At 34.7% G+C, this 13,720-nt stretch overlaps 1 protein-coding gene across 1 annotated transcript in view; it reads right to left on the bottom strand.

The window, feature by feature from the left end:
• Positions 1–13,720, bottom strand: part of Pde3b (phosphodiesterase 3B) — a 143,801-nt gene that overhangs the window by 128,710 nt on the left and 1,371 nt on the right. Inside the window, exon 2 of the mRNA XM_019206193.1 lies at positions 13,355–13,609. Within this exon, the coding sequence (XP_019061738.1) occupies positions 13,355–13,609 (255 nt within the window). The remainder of the gene's footprint in view (positions 1–13,354; positions 13,610–13,720) is intronic.

A 13,720-nucleotide genomic window follows, 5' to 3' on the forward strand; every position in this document is an offset into this window, starting at 1 on the left:
ATACCGAATAGTTTCTCTGGTGTGAAAAACTATAATGGTACCTAAGATACTAATGGTATAATTGAAAATGTGAAATAGGAAGAAAAGGGCTAAAGGTGTAGGGGAAATGGGAAGGGTAGGGGAAAGGTAATAAGGGAAAAGGAAAAAAAATGAAAAAATGAAAAAATGGAAATAAAGTGATTATAAATAGGGAAGGGAGGAGAGGGTGAAGGGAGGGCAGGGACAAGGGAAAAAATGAGAACCAAGACCTGTCATGTAAAGGTACAAGATCCCAATGATGAATGTAAGTGTACTGTGTACCTAAAATGTACCAATAAACTCAATGAGAGAAAAAAAAAAAAGAACATGTGTGTACCTTTATTTAAAAAATAGGCAAAACTGATTACAATAAGAATAATTAGAATAGAAGACAGAACGGTGAGTGTTATGGAGTGTTAGGCATCAACTAGGAAAGAACATGAGAAAGCCAACTACCGGAGCTGGTAATACTCTGTATTTTTATCTGAATGGTAATTATAGGTGTATACAAATGTAAAAGTACATTGAATAATTTGTTCACTTTACAGTATGTATAGTATACCTTACACTAAGAAAGAAAAAAATCTGTTTTAGATGCTGTGTTATAACAATATGACTAACAACTTCCTTTATTCAGAGGTTCTTTTCCAAAATAAAGAAACAAGGTCTCTGCACAGTCAAAACAGATGTTGCTAAGTTCATACAATATTCGTGAGAAAGACTTTTAGGCCTTTTCTTTCCTTTTTTTATAGCCATTTCCAATTAGCTTGGTTAACTACTTTCCTGACCCACTGTTGATAATCAGTAACAAACTGAGAAAGGAGAGGTCTGTTAAAAATTGATAACAGTAAGAAATAACTTTTGCTTACAGCAAAGAGCAGGCAAAATAACTACATATTAAAGAACAGGTAAAAATCTAAGAGCCATCATTTAGTGCTATATCCAAAGTGTCTTTTTTAAAACCACTTTCTTTCATGAGCACAGTAAGACAGTATATAACAACCCTTACTTGTCAGGGAAATAAATTATTTTCATCAACATCTGTTCAGAATGCAGTAAAAGGAGTAAACATTTGAGAGTCACAGCAAAAATCTTTTAAACTAAAAATGTATTATTTGTAAAAAGTCATTTTCTGTCAGTTATCTGACAAGAATACATTTCATTCAAAATAATCGTATTTCTAGTGCCTGCTAGATAATTATGACTAATAATTTATCTTCTGCCTTGGTTGCATTCCAAAAATCAGAAAATTGGTACCGAGTGTAAATTTCTCCCTAGAAACAAAAAAAAAAAGCTGCAATTTAAGCACTAAAAATGTTCTATTGTAACTTGCTAATTAAGAACCAAACACCTAGGAATTTTGAATCAATTCTTAAGCCTTTTCTGTAAGCCACACTTGAAAAACTCATGTCAAAATTGTTTACAGAACTATTGCATCATTATGGTCTCACCTCAAATCATCATTATCTGCTTCTTCCTTATTTAAAGAAGCAATTCCTGCCTGCAGTGTTCTACATTAGTCTCCATTCTCTCAACTTTCACTATTCTTCCATGACTCACCCATAGTCAGGCATTCTCCTAAAAAAAGCTTCCCCTTACTGGATTCTGGATTTTGATTTCAAGCAATTATTGCTTAGGCATTATCTTCCTGAAGTCATTTTCTTTTCTTTTTTTTGGTACTGGGGATTGAACTCGGGTCCTTGCGCTTGCAAGGCAGGCCACCGAACCGCTGAGCTAAATCCCCGGCCCCCAAGTCATTTTCAATGATGGAATTATAACTGCTGTCTGTTACACAGGGAGAAAATATCACATAAAATAATAATGAGAGTGTAGTTAATGAAATAATTCAGTTCATTATCCTATTTGGTATAGGCCAAGCACCAGAGATAAATAGTAAATAAAATAATGTCCCTGCATTTAATGAACATAAAATACAGAAGTAATGATGACCTGCCGCCAACACAAATACAACAGAGAATGTTAAGTGAAACACAGAAGGAAGGGACTCAATTTTGTCTAGAGAGGAAAGGAAGGGAGGGAGGAAGAAGAAGAGAAAAGATCTAGGCTCAGTTTTAAAATTATGTATACTCCATGCAACTATGTGAAAACTATGGTTGCAAAAAAATTTACTATTAATTGTAGACTAATTTTGCATATGCCACCAAGCAATTTAAAGATGAAAATTTCCGCTATTAATAGCAATAACCAACCTGTTGACACCTTGCCAGGTGTCAGACACTGTTCCAAGAACTTACAGATTCTTAACTCATCTTCACAATGAAATCTCATTATCACATTCATCTCACATTAATGAGACAGATACAATTATCACTCTCAATTCACACTCATGGAAACTGAGGTATAAAAACAACTTGTCCTGAATCCCATAAGTGGCAGAGATACCAATCAAACATAAGCAATCTGGCTTCACTTTCATGCAAATCAGTTCATTACTAATGACAATACCAATGATAGGAGGAAATCTCTACCCAGTTTTTTTTTTCTTTTCATGCAGGGTTAACATGGAAATCTTACAAAAAATAACCATAAAAATAAATATAACATATCCATAATGAACTCCAAAATATGTATGAAAGATTCTAACTACAAATGTTTTACCCTCACATTCAATGAATGTACATCCCATTTACATATCAAGCATACGTATATATTAAAACAACACACTAAATTAGTAAAACCAAGCTATCATTTCTCCTAAACACTTACTGTTTGCAATTTCTATGTTAGTTAATGACACCACTTACCTTTCAGACTCTTAGACTTGAAACATCTTCATACTTCCTTTTTCTCCAGGTACTTGAACCTTTCCACCCTTAACTGTTTTCAGTCTTTCACATGAATGGCTGTAACAGTCTTTCTGCTCCTAGTCATTTGATTCTCTTATCTATCCTTCACATTTTAAGTAGTCTCCCTAAAATAAGAAAAATGTCTCTCCACTCCTGGAAAATCTTCTAACATTGTCCATGAATACACAATAAATACAAAATTTTAGGCCTTGAAGATCTTCATATTACTCTCAAACATATTACTCTCAAATAATTTCAGTCTTTTTCTGGTAACATTCCTATATTAACTCTACACTCCTAACTTAGCAGCTATCCATTCTGATTTCCACATCGTGAACTTTCTTTACTTTCCAACAGCTTATTAGCCCTAACGGCTGTCTCCACCGAAGTTGAATACAGCCTTCAAATGCTTCTTTCATGCAGACTTCCAATATATCCCCTCTAAAATATTGATGACTTTTTTGCCTTCCACTCAGCCCGGAAATAAAACATTAATGTAACTTTGTCTCATACTTTATACAACTTTTTCAACTAGATATAAACTCCATAAGGATAAAACTGTATTGTTCATCTATTTCTCCCATAATACCTAGCACACTCCTATGTTCAAAAATGAGAATTAATACTTGTGAAAGTAATTATGAAAGTATAAATAAAATACAATAGTCTCCCCTAACCCACACGGGAAACATTACTAGCCCTCAGTGGATGCCTGAAACCACAGGTAGTACTACATACAATACTCTACCATACACTGTTTTTTCTATACATATCTAAGATAAATTTAATTCATAAATTCAGCACACTAAGATTTCTCAACAATAATACAATAGAATAATTATAACAATATAACCATGATACGTTACGTGAACTCTAAGTTATTGTACTATACTCACCTTTATGATATGATGCACTATTTGTGAGAAGAGATGAAGTGAATGACACAGGCAATATGACACAGCATTTGGCTACTACATAGGGTTACTTGAACACAGGCACTAGGATACTAAGTCAGTCAATTTGATAGACAATAGAGCTACTAAGTACCTGTAGCTAATGGAAGGGTAGTGTATGTAACATGGATACTCTGAACAAAGGGATGATTCAAATATTGGTAAAACACAGTAGGACATCACAAAGTTTTATCACATTATATTATTTTTGGAACATGGGTGAATACAGGTAACAGATAAGTGGGAATAAATGCACACTAATATGATAAGAGTGAATTAAAGATAAGAGTAAAATATACTCACATGAAAACATTTCTTTTGTGGGTGAACTGTATGAATATATACAGGCATAGATAAATTGATAGACAAAGATGTATGTACATGCTGGGCGTGGTGGCACACACCTGTAATCCTAGCACTTGGGAGGCTGAGGCAAGAGGATCTCTGTGAGTTGGAGACCAGCCTGGGCTACATAGTGAGTTCCAGGGCAGTCTCAACTACATAGTGAAACATTTCTTTTGTGGGTGAACTGTATGAATATATACAGGCATAGATAAATTGATAGACAAAGATGTATGTACATGCTGGGCGTGGTGGCACACACCTGTAATCCTAGCACTTGGGAGGCTGAGGCAAGAGGATCTCTGTGAGTTGGAGACCAGCCTGGGCTACATAGTGAGTTCCAGGGCAGTCTCAACTACATAGTGAGAGACCCTATGTTTGTTTGGTTGGTTTTTTGAGAAAGGGTCTCACTATGTAGCTCAGAGTGGCTTTGAACTCACTATGTAGTCCAGGCTGGCCTCAAACTTCAGGAATCCTGCCTCAGCCTCCAGGATGCTGGGATTACAAGTGTGTGTCACCACTCCTGGCTGGTAAATTTCTTATAATTATATGTTATTTTTGCTCTAGTATGAAGTTTTTACCTAGTTTGTCTCTGTTAGTATTTTATCAACTATCTTAAAGTATTTGTTTTATATCCTTTTTCCAATATTTAATCTTCAACCTTTCTATGTGTTACTAAAGAGTATGTAAGTATTTTTTTAATCCAAATGAATAATCCCTATTCTTCTTCTAAGTACAGCTTAACAAAAATTAACATAATGAGAAAAATGTAGGAGGTGGATGTAAGAAAAGAAGAAAAATATAGAAGGCATATAAAAATATAACAGAAATAAATGCAAATACTGTGTGACTAAATGCAATAAACTTGGAATTCAGACTTTTAACCTTACTCTTGAAATAGGCTTTAATCACACTACTCTCATTTTCTATCTAATATAAATACAATGTTGTGGTTATTTGGCTCAGCCTGTTATCTCCTCAGTGTTAATGTTTTACATCATCAATGCTGGTTTAATTTAGCCAATATATTTATCATTAGCATTCTTTCTTGGTCTCAGTTCTTCTGCCTGAGTATGTACTTTTGATCATAAAACTCTCACTTTTTGCTTATCTGTGACAATTTTAGTTCACTTCCTTACTAGAGAGGTAGTTTTGCTTCAGTCTACATATGCAGTGTTAATATTGATCAAAAACTAACAAGACTGAAATTTTCACAAAGCTATGAGAATAAACAAATACAACAAAGCTTGTGGACATAAGATCCTATTAAGTCAGCTGCACTCTGTATGCCAACAATGAACAGTTCAAAAGAAAATTAAGAAAAGTTCCATTTGCAATAGCACCAAAAAGAATAAAGTGAAAAACTTGTAGACTTAAAACTATGAAATGTTGATGAAAGAAATTAAGACACAAATAAATGGAAAGCTATCCCATGCTTATTGATTTGAACACTTATTAAAATGCCAATATACTCAAAGCAATCTATAGAATTAATGTAATTCCTATCAAAATTCCAATGATTATACCAAGTGAAATAAGCCAATCACAAAAAGATTAGTACTGTTTAATACTACCTATAAGGGATATCTAAAGTAGTCAAATTCATAGAAACAAAGTACAATGGTAGTACTTACTATTAAGGGCTTGAAGAAGAGGAAAATAATTTGTTTATTCCATTTAGAGCAGTAACAGGAAACATTTTAGAGCTTTCAATGGTAACAAACAACCACTGCAACAGACACACCAGAGGTTCGCCACCACTGGGTTAGAGCTTCAGTCCCAAAAGCAAAATAAAATCTGGAGATTTGTTTCATAATGTAAATATTCTTAATACTTCTTAACTGTACATTCAAAAATGGTCAGGACACAAAATTTTGTTATATATTCTGTTTCACAATAACAATAAAAAGAAACCCAGGGGCTAGAGGTATGGGTCAATGGTAAGGCACTTGCCTAGCATAAGCAAGATCTCAGGCTTAAAAATAAATAAATAAACCAAATGATGTTTTTTGCAGAAATAAAAAAATCCATCCTAAAATTCACATGGAATTGCAAAGGAACCCCAAATAGCCAAAGCTATCTTGAAAAAGAACAAGAGTTTGAGATCTTAAGTTTCCCAATCTCAAAATGTAATACAAAGCCACAATCACAACAGTGTGACACCAACATAAAATAGACAAAAAGACCAATGCAGAACAGAGAGCCCAGAGGGCCACAGAATTTAGGTTAGTTGGTTCCACCTCCTGCCTTGCAAACGTAAGGACCCGAGTTCAATCCCCATTGCTTAAAAAAAAAAAAGAGAGAGCCCAGAAATAAACTTATATGAATATATAATATATATTTATATGTTCAATTAATATTCATTAAGAGCCAAAACTGCTGACTAGGCAAAGGACAGTATTTTCAACAAATGGTCTTAGGAAAACTGAATATCCATAAGCAAAAGAATAAATTTGTACCATTTCCTTACACCATATACAAAAATTAACTCAAAAGGAATCAAAGCCCTAAATATAAGAGCTAAAATTTTATGAAACTCTTTGAATAAAACATAAGAAGAAAGCTTCATAACACTAGCAATGACTTAATGACACCAAAACCACAGGCAACAGAGGAAAAATAAATTTAAATCTTTTACACGTCAAAGGACACTTATCTACAGAGTGAAAGAACCCACAGAATGAAAGAAAAGATTTACAAATCATATATCTGCTATATGGTTGGCTGGTTGGTTGGTTGGTTTTGTGGTACTGAGGATTAAACTCAGGGCCTTCTCACTGAGCTACATCCCCAGCCATTTTTTTATTTTGAAACACAGTAAGTTACCCAGGCCAAGATTCAAATTAGTCAAATCCTCCTGCTTCAGCCTCCCAGAATGCTGAGATTAAAGGTGTGTGCTACATACTTATTTACTTATATTGTTGACTTTCCTTTCAGAATTTTTTTGCCTCTCTCCTCCACCTCTTATAAACCTTTGCAAATACACTCAATTGTGTGGTGGTGCATGCCCGTAATCCCAGCACTTGGAGAGGCTGAAGCAAGAGGACTGCCACAAGTTCAAGGCCAGCCTGGTCTACATAGTGAGTGCAAGGCCAGCCTGAACTACAAAGCAAGACCCTATCTCAAAACAAGGAAAGAAACAAACATACATTAGACCCACTCAGATAATCCTGGGTAATCTCTTCATCTCAAAATCCTTAATATCATCTGCAAAATCCATTTTGCTATGTGAGATAACGTACAAATTTAAGGTAACATGGATATTTTTGGATGCTATTACATTATCTGCCATACACACAGGACTTTCGTTGAATATAAACACACCTTGTGACCCACCAATATATAACCACACACAAAAAAACTAGAAAACACCCAAAGCTCTATAAATAGTGAAAGGGATAGATAAATTTACAATGATCATATAATAACATGCTACAAAGCATTGAAAAAATGAACTGCAGCTAATTATGTCAACATGGATGAATCTCAGAGACTGTCAAAGAAAAAAGGGGAAAAAAAAACCCAAGAGTGAATATAGTCTGATTCTATTTATCTTAAATTCAAAAGCAGATAACACTAATAACATGAAGGGTACATTTATGGGGATTTGTAAGTATAAAACCATGCAAAGGAACAAACAGGAGGGAAAAACTCAGAAGACAGCTGAAACTTCTGGGGCAGAAAAGGATGTAGGAGGTATGGGAATAGGGAAGCCACCAAAGAACACAAGTAGTATGTGACTTGTTTTTTTTTAAATTTTTTCCTGGAATCATATAAAAATAGTCTTGTGTGATATTTCTCATCAAAAATTTAAATTCAAGGGCTGGGGATTTGGCTCAGTGGTTCCAGTGCCTGCCCCACAAGCACAAGGACCCGAATTCGATCCCCAGTACCAAAAAAAAAAAAAAAAAAAATTTGAATTCAAACTCTATTTAAAATGTGCTGGATTCAAGTTGCATGAAATCTGAGATAGGAAGGAGTCAATAAATGTACCATAGCTGAAGGAGAAAGCAAAAGTGTATGAATTGTCTCCTAGAAAAAAATCAATGCTATAGAAAAGGTTTTAGGTTGTAAAAAAAATTGGGAGAAAGATCTTCTGCTCCAAGTTCCAAGAACAAGCTTCTAAAGGCCATGTAAATAAGCATGGTTCAGTTTGTGAATAACAAGGTGATCGTCACCAATTCAGGGTTATAAACTGTTAAGAACTACAGACAGAACCCAGTTCTAAAGTTTGGTTTGGCTTACACAGTTACTCCATTTGTTTTGATTAGATGGAATGACTTTAGGCAAAGCAGTTCACATCCTTCCCAGTACTCTCCTTCATCCTCATATATATTATGTTGTGTGCCTGGTCCCTAAAGGCACATGAGTTTAAGACCAGCTGTATCCTGACAAGACATCTCGAAATAACCATATCAGATAAAGTTTATCTCTAAGGTAATTATTATAAACTATGTGATTTCAAGAGTCCCTACTCTCCCCCCTTTCCTTCAATGCCCCCCCCAACACACACACCTCCTTAACCAAGGACATCACATTCTATTAGGTAATTGAAGACACTGGGAAAACTATGACTTAACAAGTACATATGCGCTTCATGGAAAGTAAGTGGACCAGAAGTCAAGACCTGGGTTTTGGCCTTGTTTTCACAATAACTCACAGTATAACTCTGAGCCAATATTTTTTCTCTGAAATTAAACTTCTTTCCTTTCAATGTAATGAGCAAATTTCCATTAAACTCTAAATCTCTCCACTATCCTCTATACATTTATATTAAAATAAGCCTTTTAGCAAAGTACAAATTCTTCCTACTTTGGATAGGGTAGAGAAGGGCATAAGAGTGTGCTAGGGAAACAGACTAACCTGATCACTAAAAGGGAAAGGAGAAAGTGGATGAGAGAAGAGCCCACCACTGAAGAACAAAGAGCCTGACAACAAGGAAAACAAATGAAGTTTTACTTATGCTTGCCTTTCATTCAATGTATGGAAACATAAATCACAGAAATGTTACTATCTTGTGTAACATATAAAATATTCTACAACACATCAACATTGCTTCCTCTGACTTCTCAACTTTTATTCTTAAATATGGCCACCTCTATTTTAATGAAGTTTTGCTCTAAGTTTACATGGTATATTAGAGTATCCGTTAACTGTCCAAAGAGTTCTTTTGTTGTTGTTGTTGTTGTTGCTGCTGTTGCTTAAAGTAATTGCAACCAAGAGAAATGGTGAAAGAAAAAGAAAAAACAAGCTCAATAACAATAAGCAGCACCCAGAAAGCCAGAACCAAGGATGGATCCAGGAAGGCAGAAATCCCTAAGTCTTAAAATGCTTTTTAAAAATCAACAGAAAAAGCTAGAAACAGATTATGAAGGACTTTGCAAGAAACAATCAATATTTATCTTGTGGACAATTAAAAGCCAGGAGGCATTTTTAAAACTGGGCAAATGACTTGGTTATATTTGTGTTTCAAAAAGTAATCCTGATGACAGAGTACATACAATACTTACAAAATGAAACATAACATTATTATGTAGGCTGCCATTACTACAAAATATTAACATGAAATTAAAACATTCACTCACTAAAGCTATAAACTTCAAAAAGACTATTATTGTTAAAGAAATTCACGGTATGCTTTCCAGAAGAAGGTAAACAATTACACTTTTTTAAAACATTTTTTAAGTCTTCACACTACACATGTACACCTTGTTGAATTAAAACTAACACTTTAAATGATATTTATGGGCATTAAGGCCCCAAAATTTTAAAATATTTACCTAACTACAAAAGCACTTGATATTTTACATATAAAAAAAAAATCTTGCACAGTAACTGAGGCCCTTCGAAACCTCATATTTACCTAATCACACTCAAAATGATTTTGTTGAATAGCCAAAAATTACATTGCAGAATATACAATCATATATACTAATGTTTCATTTGTACTATTAATTTTTCTTAGTTGTTGAAAAGAAAATTTTACATTATTATCTTTCTTTGTAAGAGATTCATTTTGTTTATATATTGTTCTGAGTAACACTTTGAAGATGATATACAACATGTTAACTATTATTACCTCCACTATTTTGTTATGAAGTTTTGTTTTATTTTTTTCTGTAAGATTTAAAAATGGCATAGAAATCTAATTTGTTCAGTACTGGATAAAGCTTTTACATAGACAAGTGATTTTTTTTCTTTAACTTCCTTTTACTTTCAGCTGACTCCTGAAAGACAGATTACAAACTTAGTCCTTTCCTTCTATGAACTCACCAAAGTAGAACACAGTCAGCAGTAACTAGATTTAAACATTAAATCTTAGGGGGGAAAAAATTTAAGAGCTGATTTATATAGTATTTAAATCAACTACTATAAATCTAATAGTTTAAATGTTTCATAAACATGTGCCATTATTTTTCAACATGGTACCTAATATAACATCCCAAAGTTAAAACTTAAATTAAATCTATTTGGATACAATAAAAAAATGTATACTGATAAATATTTTCAAGTAGTTTTCAAAGATGTTAATAAAAATGTTTAATTTCCTAAGGAAATGAAAGTAATAATTTTAATGAATCCAAAATATACTTTTTAAAAGAAAATACTCTCTATCCAAAAAAATAAAGAATCTGTCCATCTTTTCCAATTATTATATCTTTGAAATTTTAGGTTAACAATATCAACATTCAATACTAAAGTAAAATTCCAAGAAAATTAATTTGTGACCCTTTATACTCACTCTTATTTATACCTTAACAAAAGTATAAATAACTGAAATTAATTTTAAAACTAGAAGGTATAACAGAATTTATCTACTGCAATCCTCTGGTTTGACATGATACTGAGACCCAGAAAGAACCCCTGACATTTCCGACATTAACCAGTAGAGCCAAGACTTGATATTCAATTCTTTCCCCATAAATCCAGGAAATTTTCCCTGTGGAAGGTTCTACCCAAATTCTTTTTTTCTTTCTTCACTTTCTGAAACAAAGTGTTTTTACAATTACTGTATACAGATATTTAAAAATTACAATCTTGATCTTTTACTTTCATAAATTTCCTCATTATTTAACATATTACACATGGAGCACACAAGCTATTAAAGAGCATAAATAGAAATTCTTGCTGTTATGATCTCTACTAAGTTAAAAATATCATATACCACAGATGCCCAAATGATATAATTTTGTGATACTAAAAATTAAGTGACCATATAGAAACACTTGCACTATTAGTGCTGTGTGTGTGTGTGTGTGTATGTTTGTTTCTTTTTGTACCAGGGACCGCGGATCGAACTCGGCACCTTGTGCTTGTGAGGCAGGCGGCAGAACCACTGAGCTAAATCCCCGTCCCCTAGCATATGTTTTAAGACCCAAAAAGTGTTTCTACACAATGTAGAATGCAAATAAGAGTTTCTTCACTTAAAAACAAAACAAAACGCATTTTCAGAAGCAAAAATTGTATTATCCTCTAATACAAATATTAAATGAAATTACCTGGAAGGCAGTGCACCTTGATAAAGGTCGATATGATGGAAGGTGCACATTAGGATTTTTAAAAACTAGTTTTCAATTTACAAGAAAACAAATCTAATTGGCTACATCAACAAATTATAGTAAAAAAAATGTTAAGCAACATGTTAAATTCAGATTTGTCTAAAAAACGCAATAAAACTATCCTAAAAGATTTTTCTGGTGTCAACAGTCTATATTCACTATAGTCAAAAGTCAAATGTTATTCTATGAAAATAGTTGATACTACTTTGCTGTACAGTGAATCCCCTAAAAACAATTTTTCTACTGATAAACATTTTTCTAAGCATTGTCTATTATCACTAATAGTTAATCTAGAAAACAAACAGCACAGCAACATTTTTTTTCAATCATTCAGCCAAATACAGACCACAATAGTGGCCTATGAAGCCATGGAGTGAAGCCAAGTGTTGCCTCGTGGAACACTACAGGTCAGTGCTTAATATGACATAAAGTCAATGTAGCAGCCTGTAGATTATTGAAGAAAACACAAGAGAAGAAACAAAACATAGACGAGTGCCACGAATGCAGTAAAAAAAAAAAAAAAACTTTTTTCCTGTATACTGGGTCCCAGCGCAAAAAAAATCACTAATCAAACTCTAAATACCAACACCAACGACAGATAATCCTACTTAAAACTTCTACGACAAAAAAAAAAAACTTTTTTCCTGTATACTGGGTCCCAGCGCAAAAAAAATCACTAATCAAACTCTAAATACCAACACCAACGACAGATAATCCTACTTAAAACTTCTACGACTACCTTTAAAATGTGCAGAACCACGACTGAAAACTGAAAATCTACAGAAATCCTAACACAGCCACTATTTGGACCTGCAAAATTGGGTCACTTCTGTAAGCATCAATTCCCGCACTTTTAAACTGATGTTAGGGTCAACTTACCCAACAGGTGAGGATTTGAGAGACTATAGCTAAAGCAGTGCTCAATGAACAATATCTACTCACTGAATTGCTTAGTAATGTAGATCAGGTTTACCCAATGCTATCTAAAGGTGTAACTTCATTACTAATGATTTGAATTCCCTGAAAAAAAATGAAAGCCTACGAGAAAAAAAAATGTAAATGCTTTTGTTCTTTCCAGACATTACTAACTTTAAAGGTTAAAATGTTAAAACATATTCCTACAGACACAAGAAATAAATACGACCATGAGTCGATCTAAAAAACTGTATTAGCGTACACGGCTGTCTTCATTTGAATAAGTTTGCTCCAAAGCTCACCGCTGCTCTTTATTTTAAGATCTGATTGGTCCTCTCAATTATCACAATAATGATATCCCACAGTTCAAAAGCCACAGTTTTCCTCATCCTAATTGCTATCGGTTATAGGCAGACATAACAGCAAAAAGACAAATGGCACCAAAAAGATACACCAGAATATTTCAAAAGTCGGAATAGTCAACCCTATGAAACCAGAAATCATTCTGAGAACTCACCTACTGCATAAAAAGCCATTCTTAAAAAAAAAAAAAAAGTCCAATAGGAGTGGTGGGCTATTTCATTTCTGCTGAAAGATAAGGGGTACTCGCTTCTGACTTTGCGAAAAGCTCCCTGCAACTTTTTACAACAAAAAATATTCCCTCCCCCTTTTGATTTCCCCTGGACGCGAGCACGCTTTCAAATAAGCTGGTTCAGCCGCGCTCGCATCCTCCCCAGGCGGTGCTCCCGGCCTCACCTACCTGCTCTCGGGAAATGCAAGGCAGCGAAGGTCTCCGGAACATTTTGCCACTGCCATAGTAACCGGCTGCGGTTTCCCCCAGCGACACGCAGCTGGACCTCCTCCGGGGTCTGATCACAGGCACTTTCTCTTCCGCGGCGCCGGACAGCGGAGGACGACGAGGAGCTTCCCTGATGTGGAAGAAGTGATCCAGCCCCAGGGCCAGCAGGCAGCCGGCGCCCCCGGCAAGGCAGAAGGTCTCCGGAACATTTTGCCACTGCCATAGTAACCGGCTGCGGTTTCCCCCAGCGACACGCAGCTGGACCTCCTCCGGGGTCTGATCACAGGCACTTTCTCTTCCGCGGCGCCGGACAGCGGAGGACGCGAC

Source organism: Fukomys damarensis, unplaced genomic scaffold, assembly GCF_012274545.1.
Source record: "Fukomys damarensis isolate Sample0158 unplaced genomic scaffold, DMR_v1.0_HiC HiC_scaffold_16, whole genome shotgun sequence".
Taxonomy (NCBI): Eukaryota; Metazoa; Chordata; class Mammalia; order Rodentia; family Bathyergidae; genus Fukomys; species Fukomys damarensis.